We start from the raw sequence: 19,431 nt of genomic DNA, 5'->3' as shown, positions 1-19,431 counted from the left end.
GATTTCTTAGACCTGCACTATGTTCTGAATTGTTGGGTTTATGTGTATCGGGATAGATCTACTGCTGCAGTAAGTGGGTGCAGTGGGTTGCACCTCACAGCTTATAGCTTCAGCCAGTTTGCCCCACAGTCATGGTGCAGAGCTTTTTGACTTTTTGTGAGGAATTGAATCTCTGCCCTAAATACAGCTAATCACCTGGCAACATAGAGCACTATCAGTGGCTAGGCCCACCATGTACCCAGCAATCTGAAATGAATATATGGACTGTATCCAGCTTCTTGACCTCACATACATGATTACTACCATGGCAGTTAGCTACTGAGATCGGATGAAAAACCTGTAAAACTCCCCAGTGCACCTCAAGAAATGTTGCCTGTAGGAAATTAAAATTGTGTGCAGTGGTATGAAAGGCATATGCCTGCCAGTGCCCATGGTCTCACTTACTAAGTTCTGTTGTGGGAGATGACTGTAGCTGCCAAGTATTCAACATCATAAATCAATTTATTGAGTGGCGATTTACTAATCCCCCAAACCTTTTAGCAGACTTCATTATTTAACTAGCTAAGAAGCCATCACAAGATAACTAATTGCCTCTCAGTTAACAAACTTTTTTCCCCTATCACTTTAGCCTTTTGAAATATTTAAGTTTTCTTTAACTTGCTACATGTATTCTTGCTGAATTGCAGTGAAAATCATAAAGTAGATATTTTATTGTTTTCATTCGTGGATGACTGGATACTAGTTGTATTTCTGTTCCAAGCAAACATTACTGATCCTGCTCACAAGCATTTGATGTTTAGCTGTCGAGCCATATGAAACTTGGTGTCGTTTTTTTCTCAGGGATTTCTTGCAAAAATTTTCTACTGTTCAGACTCAAATGGAATTTCACCCCCTCTGAGTTTTGAGGTAAGTTCTGGATTTTGAACAAGACCAAACATTCAGTGTGAAACATAGTTAAAACCACATTCTTTCACTGGGTTTCATATGAGAACTATGAAGAATTTGCACGTTTTCTGTGAAATGATAACTTGGCCCTTGTTTGCTCAAATGTAGGCCTAGTTTACTTGAAAAGATTTCAGAGCTTTCAGTGAACCTGAACTGAGTTTGAATTTGTTCGGAAATACAAATACAAGAGACTTTTGAATAGAATTGGGTTTTATAGCTTCGCCCGCCCCCCCCAAATTCCTGCAGTTCTGATATTTCACAAATGTACAGTCACAGGGCCAGATTCTGCTCTCAGTTATGTTGGTGAAAACATGGTTTAACTTATGTGAAGTGGGAAGTTACACTGGATTTACATCAGCGTAGAATAACTGAGAGTGAGGCTGACTCATGATCTGTGTACTGGTTAGCTACTTGGAATGTCAGCTCGAAGTATTTACTGAAAACTCCTCAAAATCCAAAAGGATTTCTATAACTAAGTTCTTGACACCTAATTCACTGATTTTGGGGGGGGGGGGGGTCGGGTATGCTTTTAATTTTGGGTGGTACATGGCTTACATAAAATCTTTAATGTAGACCAAACGTATTTAACGAGGGAATGCCAGCAACAATCTCACTTTTGTAAAACATAATGAATTGTTTTAAAGGTGCATGATAACCTCCTGGGAATGATACACAATCTCCTTTACCAAGCACTCAAAGGGTCTATTAGGACTGACTCCAGCCCAGCTGCTTCTAGTTAGTTCAACTTCAGCAGATTCTGGTTTGATTTAGTGACCAGCCTCTACCACTGTTTGTTCATGACACCTGGCTGCTGGTGACAGCTGATTCATGGAGAGGCAAAATAAATCTCAGTGCCATACTTTGTGGCTTGATTAGTATTCTGTAACCTTCTTTACCTAGAAGTCCTATAACTCTGTAGGTCCATGAGGATGACCAGAGGGTCCCAAGTTCGTGATAGTAAAATGTTTAACTCTTTCAGTCCCTTCTTTTTTTTACTAAGTATGGATCATTGTTATCCTTTCGAGAGTCATTTCCTACTCTTATTGGTACTACACAGTCACAAAAATGGTATTTTTATAGGGTGAATTTTGGAACAGCATTGGGAAGGTAGTTACAGGTTTTGACATTGGGGTAATTCCTATGTATTTGTGGTAAAAAAATAAAGGCTCACAGAGATGCCAAAGGGCTGTTGGGTCATGTAGTCAGTTCCCTTGCTACTACAGGATTGTTCTCTGCAGTATTCCTTAGGGCGTTGCTCAATTTTAAATGAACCAGACATTGGGTATTCCATTACTTCATTTGGGAGGCTAAATATAATGTTCCTCAGTAATAAATTCAGGGTAAAACAATGGAAAGAACGGGACAGAATCAAAACGGAGCTAGAACAAAAGCCAGTTCCCCTACCAATGACTGCCGGGAAGGGAGGGAGCATAATATTAGAAAAATATACAGAAGGCAGTTGTACTTCTGAGGAATATTGTAAGCGTTGTGGTGTATCATCCAGTGACATCTTGTGACTGAGCGCTCTTGACTCTCTAGATGGATAGTAAGCTTCAGTGACGGAGTAATGAGCTTTTATAGCCTCTGGTCATATTCTTTGAAATCTACAAGCTCCAGGAATCTGTGTTAATCTATTTATACCACACTCATCGCTGTAGAATCTGAATGCTTTATGGATTTTATCAAACATCCATGCAAAAAAAAAATGCTTCTCTCCATCCTTGTAGGAGTTTGTTTAATTAATTGTCAGAAAGTTAATTAGATTATCTATCCATGATTTAAAGAGAGAGTTCCGTATTGAAGAAAATTATGCTAGTTTCAAATATACTAAACTTCAGCTATACAAAACCTGCACAACAAACCCTCAAACTTTATGAAATTCATGTGGTTTCAGGCTTACTGACAAATTTGTACCTCCACCCAGATCCATCGGAATTTGCTAAGATTCATTATGAACCTTTCTAGCAATCCTGGGACTGATTTGTGGTTTTGCAGAATTATGTGAAATTCACTTCTGATGTGAACCGTGGTGAAAGATGGCAATTTTAACTGAGTCTCCCTTTGGGATTTTAGGTTCATTTGACTCTGAAACCCAAGACCATGCTCAGGAGCTCTGAGATAAAACATACAAATAACTAAAACACAAAGAGTTTAATCAATCTCCTGCAAAGTGAAGTTGCCAGATTCTGTGTGACTTTGTTCAGTGTGAGCCCATTACTTTTGTTATTTTGGGGGTTAAATGAGGATTTTTCTATTTGATCCTGCAGGGATGTCACTATGCTGATTTGTGGCCTTGCAGTCTCTTCCACAACAGATTGATATAATAAGCATAGAATTAGGATTTTGTGCAGAAGAGGCAAAGCAGGAGGCGAAAACTTCTTATTAAACCATCAAACATTTTAAGGATGAGCAAAATGAAGACAGAAAAACCCTGGCTTCGTAAACTCTTTTCTTTATTAATAAACTTATTCAGGCTACCCCCAGCATGAAAAATCCTCCTTTAATCTGAACTCATTTTGACTACACTCTTCATATCTAACTCAGCCTGACAGATACTTCATTGCCTTGAGATGCCCTTTTAACTTCTAAAACATCAGTTGCGTTTTCAAAGCGTATCAAAATCCCAGACGGTTATATTTCTTAACTCCCTTCCTGTTGCACAGTGAAACTCAACATCCCTCACAGAGACCTTCATCCTCCAGGTGGCATATATCTGACCAATCCACAGTCAATGCTGTTGGGACTGAATAACAAATGCATCTTTATGGCTATGTTAACAGTGGACAAGGTTGGGAAAGGTTTCAGAGTAACAGCCGTGTTAGTCTGTATTCGCAAAAAGAAAAGGAGTACTTGTGGCACCTTAGAGACTAACCAATTTATTTGAGCATGAGCTTTCGTGAGCTGTAGCTCACGAAAGCTCATGCTCAAATAAATTGGTTAGTCTCTAAGGTGCCACAAGGTTGGGAAAATAATTCTTCCTTGTGCTTGCGAGCAAGTGCTGTTCGCAGCATTTTAGAACCATTTTCTGATCATATGTAAAACACGATCTGCCATGTGTCTGACTATTGTATCCACCAGGGTTGGTCTTTGCCTCAAAAGAGATTTGTAGTGGCCCAGTGATATGTATATACTGTCTTGGATCTTTGATAAAAATGCAAAGAAGGCATTTTTAACTGACCAATATTTACTCCCCAGAGCCAGGTTAAATACATCCCTGGAAAAGTTTCTAGAATAACATGTCTTTCCGTCCACCAATACTGTGATTAGGAGATTAAACTGTAAAAGGTTTAATTAAAACGTGTGGGTTGTTTTTCTTTTTTAACCTAGTGGAATGGAAATCCATTTGTAGGGATAACTCTGAGCGATAGTTATGCACCGCTTCTCATAACCCCATAGTAGCCTTTCTCTGTTTCACAATATGTTTGGAATGAACTGTCCTTCTGGGGGTCTCCTAACCCTGGCAGGTTGCTGGAATGAGAGGATTAAATGAATGTAAACCCTGGAGGATTTTGTTAAGCTTCACGAGGCCTTAGGATTTTGAAAAAGTAAAACAAAACTTGTGCAGCCTCATGCTTCAGAAGTAGAAAGGGCACTTCGAGCCCAGACAGATTTGTCAGCCCAGTGGATAAAGAGGATGGAAGTTATTAATTACAGGCTAATCATCTGGTTCTTCAGGGAATAAGAGAGATGAAAAATCACTCATCCCTTTGTGTGAAACATATGTGAAGCACAGGTCAAAGTCACCTTTATTCAACAGCTTTCTCATTCACCATCTCTGCTCTTCGTACATACAGTAGGCCAGATTCTTAAATCCCCTCTAGCTGTAACTAGCCATTTGAGAATTCCTCTGGGGAGCTTATGGGCATAGTTTGGGCAAGCCTCTTGCAGGCATGGAATTTGCCCCCCCCCCCCAATATGGACCTATTGGTCTGCGGGAGCTGCCCCCCTAAATATAGAAGTCAAACTACGCCTAAGGATATATGTAAAGCCCGCAGAGCCTGGTCCTGTGCCAGTTGTTCCCATTGCTCCCACTGAGCATGGATGCAGGAGAAAATCAAGCCAGGGTAATTCCTTCAGAATTTCCAACAGAATATCATCTCTGTGAATTGAATCCTGATCTGGTCGGTACTCTAGGTTTGTACATTAAGAAAATAGAGAAGTGAACTGATTTCCCTTGCATATGCATCTTCAGAGATACCCCTACACATCACTCACACGTACACATTCAGACACCTCCAAAGATGTCTAAGGAGAGTGCTCCTTGGAGACCTCCAGAATTATGTGACTTCTCCCAACTAGGGTGGTGGCCTGATTGCCCCTCCAGGGTTGGCATGGCATTTCCTCTCTAGAAATCACTGCCATTTTAGGATGCTGTTGCCTGCTTCACTGAATTTTTCTTGGGAACTGTGGGATCTTCTTCTTAGTCCATTCCAACAAAGTTCTTTGCCAGCCTTGTTTGTTTCTGTTGGAAATTTGGATGTAATGTGCACATGGTATTTTTCTAACTATACAAACACTAGTTGTGCTGTTCTGATGGTGTCTGGTTTTCCTAAATACACATTCATCACAAATATTGTTCCTGTCATTATTTATTTGTGATGGAATTAATGGAAACTAAACATTGTGAGACCAATGAGATTAAGCTCCCTGCTTGACCTAAACAATGGCCAAAATAAGAGAAGGAGGCTTCTCACTGCCTCCTCATCTCCAAAATACAGACTGTTTATGCCCTTCCTCGTTAGCTAAATGCATACAGATAGTAACTTTATGTCACTGGTAGTTCTGAAAGAGTTTATATTCATGTGTATGAAAGTAAGCTGGAAGGAAATACCCAGCTGCTGCTTCAGTGGCCGGCGGCACAACAGAACTGATCAACACAAGCAGTTCCAAACTGCACTTCAAAGCTCTAAAGGCTCAGAGCCTACAAGAAGTTATGCCAGAATTGATACTTTGGCCATTCATCCCCACAATTGAGGACTGGTTCCAAAGACTGAAGTGAGGTGGGGATAGAGGGTGGGGGTTCCCCGGCAGGGGGGGAGAGACCCCGGCATGAAAGGGGCACCAGGGTCCGGGAGGGACTCGGGGCCCAGCGACAAGCGGGACACCGGCCTGCAGAGGGTGCTCCGGAGGCTGGAAACACTAATTCCCTGGACGACCAGCAGGAGGCGCCACAGGGGTGAGTCCCGCCCTGTTACACCCTCCCTTCTCCCTACCCCACAAAGTGACAAGGAATATGATGTGTGTTACCACATTTATTTTGCACTAACTGGTCACAGGTCACATTCCATGCATTCAGAATAAAACACATGCTTCTACAGAACACATTAGGCACAATAATAATCATTCTCCTACCAACCATCCCAAACCACCAGATGGGGAACAGAACAAAACAGCCCTCCCTGCTTCCAATAGCCAATCCAACCTGCCCAGGTTTGGGATCCTCAGCACCTTTTAATGGTGATACTCTGAGTTTGGGAATTTGGTTGAATTCCCAAAGCAGGAAAACATATTTGTTTGTCTAGGGGTTTCATTACAAACTTTTGTGCATCCCAAGTATTAGCCTCCTGCTGAAAGGAATGCACTATTTACTTGCTATGGTGTGCACAATAGCATATTTGAAAAGTTTCAGTATGTAAACAAAGGTGAAACCATTGTCTCCACTTTTTCTGGCTTGTTTTGATAAATGCTGTAATCATTTTGCATGAACAGTGGTTCATGTTGCCCAAACATGTAGATGCAGGATTTGGGCAAATAGAATTGCATTCAGAAAACCTGCTCTGGAATCTGGCAGCTGTGTAGAGTGAAATGTAGCATGCACTAGTGTTGGGAGGTAATGAATCACAAAACTGCAGGTTCTGCACTTTTTATCTCTCTTTTTCAGCCAATGGTATTTGGTAATCTCCTGAGGTCTGAATTAGAAGGGTCTGAGGGAGGTAAAATGAAGGCCTCTTTGATCGCATGCTTATTTTACTTTATTTGGTCTCCTTTTCCAACACTGTCATATTTCAACACAGCTTCAGCCAAAAGACAAATGTCAAGTTGTCCCACACCAAGTGATTTGTAAGTCTCACAATTTGTAAATTGTCTAAGTTTCAGAGTGCATCGTGAATGTCTGAAATGAGAATAACAATTCCACATAAGCTGCAGACATAATTTATTAAATGTAATTGGACAGCATCATAATAAAAAACAGAAATTACTCAGAGCCGTTCACCCCCTAAAATCTTCCTGTACAACTTGGAGCTTTTCTCGTTTATTCTTTCTTCTATTTTCCCACTCCCAAAACCTAATTTATTATAGGCTTTCACAGCCCTCATGTTTAATACACTTAATTCTCCATTGGTTTTAAGAGGTAAACTTGACAGGTCAGGTCACTACAGACATCTGAATGTTTTCTCTTGCTGTTATAAAAACAATCCACCGCCAATGTTATAATGACTAAAGAACGCCACCCAAAGGAACATCTTTGTGAATAGCTTTTCATGGACGGTCCAGATGCAGCTTTCCAGAAATACTATGTCAGGCCCCAGGTTAATTCTCTTTGCAGGAATGTATATGTTGTAATAGTGAATGTGTTTCCATGCTGACATTTATGCATGCGTTTTCAGCTTTTCACATTCATTTCCTTCCATTTATTTTAGCTCTTTTCTATTCTTTGGCCTGCCTGCTGCAAAGTCCTTCCAGAGCTTGTGTGATTGCCTTCATCGAAACATTTTATACAGTTGACATGGAATGTCTGGCTCCACAGCAGAATGGTGTTCTTTTCCAGCATAACCGTGGCTCCTTGGTGGTCGTCATTTTGAGAATGCAATGCTTTCATTTCCTGAAAGTGCTCATTGTCTCATTTCTTTGGTGATTGTTTCTACATCTTTCTCTCTGTCACCTGTCTCATTTGTTTTATCTGTGCAGCTCACATCACCACAGTATCTGAGCATCTTGTCTAGCTCTTACTTTGTCATCTAGGGATAAGCAGCATTCTTTGGAGGAGCAGTTGTTTTGTTTTAACAGCTGTTGGACTGTTCTGATGTAGTGAATTCATGTGGAAGGAGCCATGAAATTTCTTCTAGTGATGTGGGATCTCAAACTTCAGGAGGATTGTGGTGAGTTTGGGCAAGCTCTCAGAGCTGCAGACGCTCCAGTTGAAGATTATTCAGTCCCCTTGGGTCTGCATATTTGGGTTGGAAATCTCACAAGAATAGGATCCTTCCCAAGATGCAAGGTACTGCTTGTCATTATAAAAATACTGCAAGTACAGCTTTAGTCACAGATCTAGAAATGCAGAGCTAGTGCAAGAATGAAACATGCGAGGAGGACAGAGCTATAAGAACATTGCATCTGGTTTGATTCTAGAAGATGGGATAAGTGTTCTGGCTGGAAGAATGATCATATTCTTCCTGACATGCTTTGCCCGGAGCCTTCCTTTCTTCCTGCAGTCAGAGCATTTCTTTGGGATTGTATCTTTTTACAGAGCTCTTGCAGTATAATTCATGGATAAAGGGAAGGAGTTTACCCACCAGCTGAAAATATCCAGACTAGCCTCTGGTTCTTAAACTGGAAAAGGGCCAAGAAGGCCTAGTTCAGGTTTTGTTTCTGCACAACCTCATCACTCGAGCTTTGTTTTTGCAGAACCAAGAAGCAGCGGTTGAAATATGGGTTTCAGTTCATCAAACTATCCAAATTTGGGGACAGGGGAGTTTCAGGTGGAAAGTGGTGGGTTTGTCCCCTCTATATAAGCATACGACAGAAGCCTGCGTTTGAAGGTTTGCAGGCTACATTAAAGAGAGTAATAATTAAATTAGTTCATAAGAATTTCATCTTTATGCTGAAGTTTGTGCATAACAAACACCAAGAAATTTCCCCAAAGCATCGGAGAGTCCACGTATTGCAGTAATAACTAGCAGTTTAAAATAAGTGCTGAACAGAACTTGTGCACTGTTTTAAAGCTGCCACCAGGAGGCATCCATTTTACAAGAACAAAAAGCAACATGGGATGGGATACGGGAGAGAGATTGGAGCCTCTGGCTGTTTGCAGAGGTGCTGAAGATTATGTGTGTGGAAGCGTCTCTCTGAATGCTTTTCACTGAGACCCTGTGATTTGTGGTTTTGTCTGAATGTGACCAACAGGAGCTCAGCGCTCTTGGTTTGCCAGTTTATTAATTTTCCTAAAAATGCTGGTCCTCAATAGTTTGCTAACCGGAGAGGCACTGCAGCCTACAACCCAAAGAATTGTAGGTTGCGATGCCTCACAGGTTAGCCAACTATAATGACAGTAGCATGAATCTTCTTAAGCGGAGGTGTAAAGTTAAAAATATAATAATAATTGAAGGTGATATAGGCAAGTGTCTTTACTTTGCAGGATGATCTGTGTGCTTGATGTGGTTACTTAGGAGTTGGTTTGAGTATTACCCCAAAATTTATACTCTTCTTTCTTTGGCATTTTGTTGTGGCTCTCATTTGGTGACATTCTGATTTGCTCCTGGCATAGTAGATGGCTAATGTAATCTGTCTGATAAGTGCAAGCCCTCAGCTTCCCAGTATTTTGGCCATGGAATCTTTCTTGGCAACTCTTTTGCATCTGGTACCTCTCTTGATGAGGAATCAGTTTTTGGACACCTGCATCATCCTGGATGTCAGAATGATGAATATCATCACATCTCATGCACTGCCACATACTGCAGGAATTTTATTCCAGTTACCAGAATTTGCAACTGTTCTTTATATTACACCTTACACCTTGCTCCGAATCCTTAAGTTAAGATCAGCTGGGAGGCTCTAATCTTGAAGACTTTATGGCTGGAGGCAGGCTTCTTCAGTCAAAGACCCCAATTACTGGACTCCTTATCTCTTGGGTAACCCACTGGACCCCACGTCTTGTGACCATCAAGACAAATGACCTGAAGCACCTGCCTGTCACAGTGACCCTTGCTTAAAAAAATTAAAAGTGAAACAAACAAGTTCAGAGGTGAAGTGAAAACCTAACTGTTTTACCAAGAAAGTTTTTCATTATTCACTGTTACCTCTGTAAAGATGATACTATACACATCTCAGTTTGTGTCTTATATACTGGTACCATGATGTATGTCTAGAAAAACAAAACTGTGGCCTTTTATGAAGATTATTCTGAGATCGGCAAAGAACATCTTTTAGAAGAGGCGGTGTCAGCAAAGTCCTACCAGCTTGGCCAAAAGGAAGGCTCGATTTTGGCTGCTGCAGGGTCTGTCTGCGGGACTTAACTGTCTGCAAGTTAAGACTCAGTTGTAGAAATGTGAGCGGTGCCAAGTTGGGTCTTGCCACTAGATGAGAGAAGCTGCTGATTGATTAAGTCCTTGAATTGACAAATACTCCTGTCATCTCCATTCCTCAGACTGGAAGGTTGCACAGAGTCTTCCAGAAGTCTTGGTTCTGCGTTCAGTTAATCTTCTTTTCCCTGTGGCACATGCTGACTTTAGCAAGATTTCAGGTGAGTCTATTTTAGAGCTAGTGACTTGTCTAAAATAATATATAATCATTAGCTCAGCCTAGATTTCATTAGCGTTTATTGTCTGAATGGTATATTCTGACAATGGACATCCAGCTGTCTGTGCATTACTTTTAAGTTAACAATACAAAGCAAGAATAGAGTGACTTCCTTCCAAGGTGCTGTGTATGATCTACTAGCAGTAACGGTCCTGGCCTTAACTTGTATCCAGTAACTTGTCAAAGAGCTATGCCTTACTTTCGCTTTTGATACAGATGGTGAGTTTGGAGTCAGATTAATCAAAGTTAACTGCAGTGTGTGTAGAAATGGGATTCCCACTTCTGCAGGCAGGTGAGCATGCCCTGTGAGCTCTGGGTGTGTGAAGGAAAATGAATTAGCTACCGTAGCCGAAAGAAATGTACAGAGTACAGTACAGTCTGCAGCTCATGATTCTGACTTCCAGACCAAATGCCTTAAAAACCATACTTGTCTCCTTTTTTTCTGACCGGTTTAAGTAACACGTGCTCTTTACAAAGCAAAGAACTAGCTGCTTGAACCCAAATACATTTTTTGAATGTCTTGTTAGGTGCCAAATGTCAAGAATTTCATAGTGAACCAATAAATCTCTTTAAAACCTCCCCACACATTTCAGATGTCTGATCAGAACATAACATCTCCAAATTTGGGTTTGTTTTGGATTCTGTAGCTGAAAATATGAAATGGCCCAGTCTTGCCATGGTAGAATATTTGTTTTCTTTTAGCCATGATGTGGAGTCTCCTAAAAATCTCCCCTGCAGCCTATTTGCACAAGCCACTTTAGAGGTTGCTGCAGAATTTGGTGCCTCTGCACTGGTATGGAGTATTCCACAGTATGGGAGGGTCAGTTTATATGCAGACACACCTGTACAAGGGAACACACTGCTGTTTGGTAACCCTCTATCTAAGCAATCATATTCAATAATCTTCAAGGTTTGCACTATTGTTTGTTTGATTTTTCACTTAAATTCTCACCTCTGCTAGGCAGTTGATTTTTGCTGGTCCCTTAGTTGTTGACTGCAGGTTGCAGAGAGATTGAAGTATGAAATGGCTTTTAATATAAGGTTCTATAGCAGTTGATATGCTATACATTTGGAACATTGGCAGCTCCTGAAGATAGTCTGTTAGTTTTGAAGTAATTTAAAGTAACTTTCTCATATTTCAGTGAGGCATGAAAATGTTGCACTACAGACAGCAACTCCGGCACCTACCGGTACTTAAGAGGATGGGGCGTGCAGCCAGAGAATGGCTTCCAGAGGGATTATGGGGAGGATAGCGCCTCAAGGTTAGGGGAAAGGGATGTATAAATTTCAGCTGATTTGGGGCTCTGATTCTTAAATCTTTTTCTGATTCTGACAGCTGGGCATTACTTTCTGCCCACAGAATTTCTTCTGTGCCATTGGCCTATGCCACACAGTTCAGTTAAAGAATAGTGTCATATTGTCATTAGATAACAGAGGAACCAAAAAGAAGAATGATGCTTTCCCCGTTTCTGAGTTGGTAATCTCTCAGGAATTCTGGGTGCAAATTTATCATAATGGTTCTGCCTTTTCTTCAACAGAGGATTAAAGATTTTGCTTTTAAAAGCTGACACAAGTTAAACTATGTTGGGTAAGTAAAGAAAGTTGGTGTCAGAAAGACACTCTCTCTTGTCTGTGGGAGTATTTGCTGAAATGACCAGCTGCTGCCAGCTATTGAGTGAAAAGGATTCCCTATAGGTCCCCAGCAAGAAATAATTGAGCAGAATGCAATGTAAGAGATACCACACACTGCTGAGTCTTATTAAACAAGCTACACATGAAACTTGATGGCATCCAGAACTGATCTGGAATTAAAGGTCTGAAAATTGGTATTGAGTATAAAAGTAGAAATGGTGGTTTAGATTCTGAGAGACTGAGATGGGCTTTTTGCTAGTTTTCTTTGATAATGCGAGCAAAACATGTGCAAAATTATCTTGGAAACCAGCCTTTTGATTTGGGATGATTAGTCTCTTTTTTAAATTCTGAACTCATAGTAGTTGGTGAGAGATGGATTCATTTTATCCTTTGGGCTTCCCGTGTCAGTAAAGATTTCTGCTTTTTTACTCTTTGTCATGTGTGTTTTTTGAAAGTTCCTGCTATGCATCATTTGAAGATGGATTTCTCCTGCTTCCTTCATGTCCCCTCATTAGTAATTATCCGTGATGTGTTGTGCATGAGCCTTTGAATGGGCTCATTAGACTATTGAAAGACTCCAGTGGGGTCAGCCATGTGACTACCTGCTGTGATCTCCTCTCCATGTGGAAGACTCAGCTTACATGCTACCCTGTGTCTTTCGCTCTATTGGGCCTTTCATAGATTCATAGCTCATAAGGCCAGAAGTGACCACTGTGATCATCTGGTCTGACATTCCCCCACCCCACCCATATAACACAGGCGATAGGATGTCCCAGAATTAATTCCTATTTGAACTAGAACTTTAGGAGCTGGGAGTGCCTGTTGAAGGCCTAGGGAGCTGCTGGTCATAAGGAGTGCATCATGGTGAAGTGCTGGTGAAATATACACATGAAGAAGTTGTCATCAGATCAGAGGCGGTGCTAGCCCATTGAGGCCCTAAGCAGGAATATTTTGCCTCCCCCAGCACATAGTAAAAAGTGAATAGCGGGTGCCTTTGAGCTGCTCAGGCCGCTAAGCAATGGCTTAGTCTGCTTATGCCTAGCACCATTTCTGCATCAGATCATCAAAGGGTGGTGCATAAAAAACGTGAGACCTTCCAAGAGTCAGTGTTGCCCCATTGGATACAGGTGTGCAAAAAGATCATTGTTACTTAGGGATTTATCTGTGATTCATCTGTCGCAAGTAGAAAACTACAACCTCAGATGAATAATGAGCAGGAAGGGGGTGGGGTGGGGAGGGAGGGAAGGGAGTTGAAATAGAAATACAGAAAATACAAAATATTATTCAGTTTTCTCCATGAGAGGATAGTGGGTGTTTAACAAGTTTGGCTGAGAAGTAGCCAACTCCTGCTAGCCAGTTACTTTGCTGCATCTCATCCTTCCTTCGTTCTACATAAATGCTCCCTTTCTTTATGCGTATCAGCAAATAAGTCATTTTGGGCAGTCTGGAAACGGACACTTCTTTGATTAGGGGATTTTGGTATTAAGGAATGATTGCAATTCTTATAGTTTTGATATTTTCTGTTATTAACAGTGCTCTCTGCTTTGAATTCATGATTGTTTAGGTTATGTCATAGATGCAAGTATAAATTACAACATCACAATAGCACTTTATCTTCTTAATATTGCAATAAACATGAGAACTGTTTCAGAGGACAAGACTAATGGTCCATCAGGTCTGGTGTTTGTGGCTATTTCTGAATGTTGCAATGAAAGCCTTAAACCTCCTACTACTTCGCAGCTAACTGTGAAATTTGATTACATGATGGGAAGTTTCTTGCTCTTTCAACTGGTGACCAACTGAAATATGAGGATTGCGAATCCTTGTGGTTTTTATCCTGCATCTCTTCTTACCCATGCAAATGTCTGATCCTTTTTAAAAATAAAGTACGAGGCTATTAGGGTAAAATTTTCAAACCTAGGCTCATAAATTGCTTCTGCATAATACAAAGGTGCACCCGTTACCCCAGTCTGTAATTTTTCATGCACAAATGGGTATTATTGAGGGAAACAGGATATATTTGAGTGTAAATATCTGTGTGCATGCAAACACATGTACTGCATATTCAGTGGGGTAAGTACCTATTTTGTAGCTACATTTTAAGCTTTAAATTGTATCCCTTAGCATGCACTTGGGAGAATTATTTTGTACAATTTACCCTTTATTTTTTTACTATTGGCACTAGATATCTAATTAAAAAATAAAAGAGAGAAGTGTACTGAAAATAGACACACTTTTATCTCACATTAATCATCCTTCTGGTTTGGTTCTCCACTGAAATCTCTCACGTTCTCTTCCCCCCGCCCCAATTTCTCATCTCTTTCAGATGTCAATGAATGCGAAGCCGGCAACAGTGGTTGTGAGTCCCAGTGCTGCAATACGATTGGGAGCTTCTACTGCAAGTGCCCTGATGGGCTGAGGCTGAAGGGAGACGGGAAGGCGTGCGAAGGTAGGAATGGGATGACAGCCCACTGGCGTGGGCCAGCCATTGGGGGCTTTGATGAATTCCCTTGGCTCCTACAGCTGCATGTATGTTACAAAGAATTGCTTTGTAGCCTTAGAAATTCTGAAGTTATAAAGCCAGGCCTTACCAAATTTTATAGCAGAGTAATGCTTAGAGATTTCTACAGAACAGATTGGATCTCCCTGTGATTTGAAGAGTAAGAATCAGCTGTTGTAGTGGGTGCTTTTCAGTGTCTGTCTGTAGTGTTGAGACCCTTTGCCCTTCTTCTTCTGTTCAGGACCCTTAGCCCTCTTCTTCTTTACAATCCAGCTGTATTTAAAATACAGTCTTCTACACAAATTGTATCTCAGGATGGTTTGCAAGATAAATAATCGTGTAGATGGGGTGTGTGGGGGTGGGGTCGGGGGGTAGGAATAATAGGGTTTGGGGAGGTTGGATGGGGGTTTGTGAGGGAGGTGTGTATGGTCTGGAGTAGTACTGTGGAGTTTATAGGACAGACTGGGCGTATTTTGGGGGTGGTGTATGTGATTGCACATGGAACAGTATAGTTGATCCCAGACCCCTGGGATCATACCGCACTTTGGTAGAATTCTTCCTCTTTTTGTAATTTCAGGATGCAAAATAAAATTTTAATTATATTGACATCCAACACCCCCCCCCCCCCCTTATGAGAAGGAATAGGAGGAAATCAGGTTTAGCTTTAGTATATTGGATGGGACCAAGTGTGGGACTTCTGTTTTCCTTTATGACAACAACTGTAACTAGGAGAGCAAATACAAAACATACACCAACTACATGCTCCATAGATGATTGATTGCAGCTTAACTGCTTGGTTTGACGTATGCACTTAATTACAGTATGTCTTTTATTCCTTCACCCAGGGTACCTTCCATTTGAAAGCCTCTTCTGGCTACTGGGAGGCAGCAATGGTATCTTAAATTTCAGCCAGATTTCCAAGGGAATGAAAGGCCGTTAGTCGGGAGAGGCCATCTAGTATCTTTCTCTCTCTGTCGGAAAACATGTTATTATCTCACTCCTAATAGAACTTCCTTTTGTGAAGTGAAATCACTGAATGCTCTCTCTTCAGGAATGTAACGGTTCTGTTTGTGCCCTTTCCCAGCTGTGTCCTGTCTGTGAGAGGAGAAGGGCGGTTTGTGGTTTCAAAGCATTTTAGCCTTCTTGACAATGTCTTGGAAAACTTTTGGCTGAGCTGGTTTTAAGTGGACAGATTTGTTCTGATTATTCAAGGAAAGGGGAAGTATGCTTGGAAAACAGGTGGTTGTTTATATTTGTAGTTTAAAGAAGCCTGCTCTTATTAAATAACAATACTCTGCAGTATTCTGCACTAATGCTTCCAAGTAGGAAAGCTATCACTAGTAATGTAATTTATCAATTATATTTCAGTACTGACAACACCACCAGTTGAGACAATTGCTGAAAGAACGTTTTCTTTTATTGCAATAAGGCAGACAGACTTGCTAATTATTTCAGCTTGTTCAATTTCCTTGAGTCTCTTCAGCTAGGTGAGAGATAGAGCAATGCAAAATATATGAATTTGGAATGATTTCAAGTGAACTTTGGTGGAATTTCTAATTTTGGGGAGAAATTTATGGTTTTGAGTGGAAATCTGGCAGAATTTGATACCTCATTCTGGGGTGGTTGGATGGTGATCAGTGAGAGAGAAGCCTCTGTTGAAATGTTTCTCCATTTCTTTCCATTTCCTAGTAATTTACAGCATGGTGGCTGAAACCTAAAACAAACATCCTGGAAAGGCAGAATTGCCTTGAGTTTTCTGACGTCAAATCCAGACTTGAATAAAACAATTTTAAATCAGCCAGCACCTTTGAGGTTTTAGAGTAAGTTAACAGGCCTCTGAACAGAGTTTGTGATGCTAAAGAAAGTCTTCTCTGTGCCAGGATTGAAATATCCATTCCTTTTACCCACTTCCACATAAAATGTTCCTCTTACAAGTACTCGCCTATTCCTTTCCCCCCAGGACTGACACGCCACTGGGCTCCATCTAAATGGTGGCAAGCTTGCACTGGCCTTCTTTGAAAACTGAAACTCTCCTTTACAATGGTCATGGGAATGGGAGCAGTATGTCAAAGGAAGGGGCATCCACAATATGGGATGGTGTGGATTCATGTGTAAAAGCTGCTCCTAGAAGGAAATATCCAGCTACATTGGCATTTTTAATTTCCAGGTGTCCAGTGTATCTTCCTTTGAACTGGTGCAGCAGTAGAAAATTAGAAGGAAAATGTGAGCATGGACCCAGCCATTTGCTTGAATAGAAAATCCAGTTTCATCTTACTTGCTGCTTGCTTACTTCAGTCGAAGTCCCTGTCCCATCTCCTTCTGCCTGTTTTCTATATATATTTGCTCTTGTTTTTATGTTGATATAAAAAAATGCCCTTCAGCAAGGGTCCAAGCCATTAAAAAAACTACTAGCTGACACCCCTTTTGCCATCCCCTGCTGGGAATTCCTTGTCTCATGTCATTTCCTAATAAGTGTTTCATACTGGCTGGACACAGAATGTCATTTTAATGCTCCTCAGAGAGTGGCAGGGTCTGTCCAAAGTCACGTAGCCTTCTGTTCAGCATCAGTACTGTCATCTCTTCTAAAATCGTGTCTGAGGGGAACGTTATATTTTTGTGTTTAAATTACTTTTGCAATAGTAGTTTAACCATGCGACTGAGAGTACTACAGAATGTGAATATAATGGATAGCTCCTTAGCCATTAGGAAGAATTAATAGATCATTCTACAGAGGCCTGGTGGTAATGCTCAACTTCCAAGAGGATTAGTCTTCTCATTTTCTGCCGTGTTCGTACCTTAGTACCAGTCCATGCCGTGGTTTAGGCATGAATCATTATGTTTATAAGGAGGGTTTTATAGGTCCATGACTTCACCCACAGAGTAGCCCAGAAGTTAGAGTCCTAACAACTAGATTTTAAACGACAGGCTCTCTTTCCTCTACTCACGCATTCCTGACATCATTCAGTCATCCAGCAGAAGTGCTCAGTTTCTGGGCACAGTCAGTAGCATGGATATCTAAAATGATACCAGTTGCACCCACAGAGGTGGGAAAAGGCTGTCTGGTTTGAGGCTAGGATGAAAACCAGGCTTTATGGGTAAATCCTGGCCCTGTTGAAGTCAACGGGAGTTTTGCCATTGTCTTAACAGAGCCGGGATTTCACCCAAAGTGTCTATCTTTACATTGTTCGCCATCTTCCACTTTGAAATGGCTATTTCCACAAAATAGGCAAAGAGGTACACATTTATATGTTTTGTAAAGTGAAAATAAGGTGACTGTGAAATGTAATAGTCTAGGCCCCAAAGTAAGCCTCAGTCATATGGACATTTCCCCTCTAGAGCTTGAATACATTATCGTTATACAGCCTGTAGTTTTCTACTAGAGCTAAACTTCCCCTCCCTCGCCCCCTCCAGTCCCTGGGAATTATCTGCTATACGAGTTCTGCTATTATCTGCTATACCAGTTTTGGGATGGCTGGACCTCAGTGTCAGACTGTTGCAAGAGATTATTTGCTAACCAGAGCCAAGAATTAGTTGTATTTTTTCTGAATATATGCCAATCCTAGCACTAGCTGAAACGGTATGAAAAGGACACCTTTACCAAGTTCTTACAGCATTAAAAATATAAAGAAAACATATTTTCTTTAATAAGAGTTAAAGCACCAAACTCAGCATGTGATATTGATATATTAGTATTGTCACGTTTTGTAGTAGAATTATCAGTTTACTACACTGATTTGCTTAGTGGGAGAAAGCAGAAACTATTCAAAGTAATTAATAGACATTACTGACATACTGGGAGAGAGCCATCTTTGTGAACATTGATTTGGACATCGAGGAATTTTTGAGGAAAAAATGTTGCATCCTTGCCAGTTTGGTATATTTGTCATGTTTTGTTTAAAATAGCTGAAAAGTATTTCCTGGCTTGTTACACACACTGTCAAGATGTGTGAAATAAACAGCTTTGCCCTTATCTGAGCCAAGTTAAGGCATTTTGAATTTCCCCAGTATTCCCTGGACAAGGATTAGTTTCTCAGATGATTAAGAGGTTCATGATACTGGTGGGAGTGAACCACCCAATTATACTCTCTAGTACAGATCATGTGGTGCTGTTATACAATACATATGGGCAAAATGGTCTGGCTAAAATTAAAATTGACATGAACCTTTGCCCCAAATATAGACTCAACTAAACATTTTTTTATTTTGTTTTTAAATAGCTGGGACCATAAAGGGCAGCCGTTTCATGAGCGAGTCTATTCCTATGGCATTTTCAGTCCTGTCTAAACTGACAGGTGCTGGAAATCTCATAAGTCTCTTTTAATATTACCAATCCAATTTCCACTCTACCGTGGTTTGAATAACCTCATCCAAAGCTTTTGGGTCTGACTCTCCAAGATTTTGACCCTTGTGTGGTCACTTATATCTGTTCAAAGTGGGTTCTGATTTGGATGGCGTTTTACACAAAATTTGCACTCACTTTGCTCAGGTGTAATTGTGATGCTTCCTCTGGGTGCCCAGGAGGGAGAGTCACCTCATTGCCTCTTTCTTGTAGTTTCTGCATGTCAGCTCCTGGACACCACCAGCCTTTCTGCCACTCAAGCACTAGCCTCAGAATTCTGCTAGCCCTGACTTTGCCTTGCAGGTATCAAAAGGTGCACCCCGGTCCCCGAGCCCGTCTAAGTGCATTCCCTGCAGTGTTCAGCTCCCATTGCTGGACACTCACAATAATTACCAAGTTCGCTTCTTTGATTCAACTGTGGAGTCACACGTTGCTTAATAACACAGCACTGAGATGTATTTATAATAAAAACAAAAACAAGTTTAATATCATAGAACAG

General features: G+C 40.9%; 1 protein-coding gene across 5 annotated transcripts in view; it reads left to right on the top strand.

Annotated features, from left to right (window-relative positions):
* MEGF6 (multiple EGF like domains 6) overlaps positions 1 to 19,431 on the top strand; it is a 255,996-nt gene that overhangs the window by 130,837 nt on the left and 105,728 nt on the right. For all 5 annotated transcript variants that reach the window (XM_037881096.2, XM_037881095.2, XM_037881094.2 and 2 more), the window contains one exon: positions 14,420 to 14,542. In XM_037881096.2, coding sequence (XP_037737024.1) covers positions 14,420 to 14,542 — 123 coding nt within the window. The remainder of the gene's footprint in view (positions 1 to 14,419; positions 14,543 to 19,431) is intronic.

The sequence above is a fragment of the Chelonia mydas genome, chromosome 18 (genome assembly GCF_015237465.2).
Source record: "Chelonia mydas isolate rCheMyd1 chromosome 18, rCheMyd1.pri.v2, whole genome shotgun sequence".
Lineage (NCBI taxonomy): Eukaryota > Metazoa > Chordata > Testudines > Cheloniidae > Chelonia > Chelonia mydas.
This window is presented reverse-complemented; position numbering and strand designations above follow the sequence as displayed.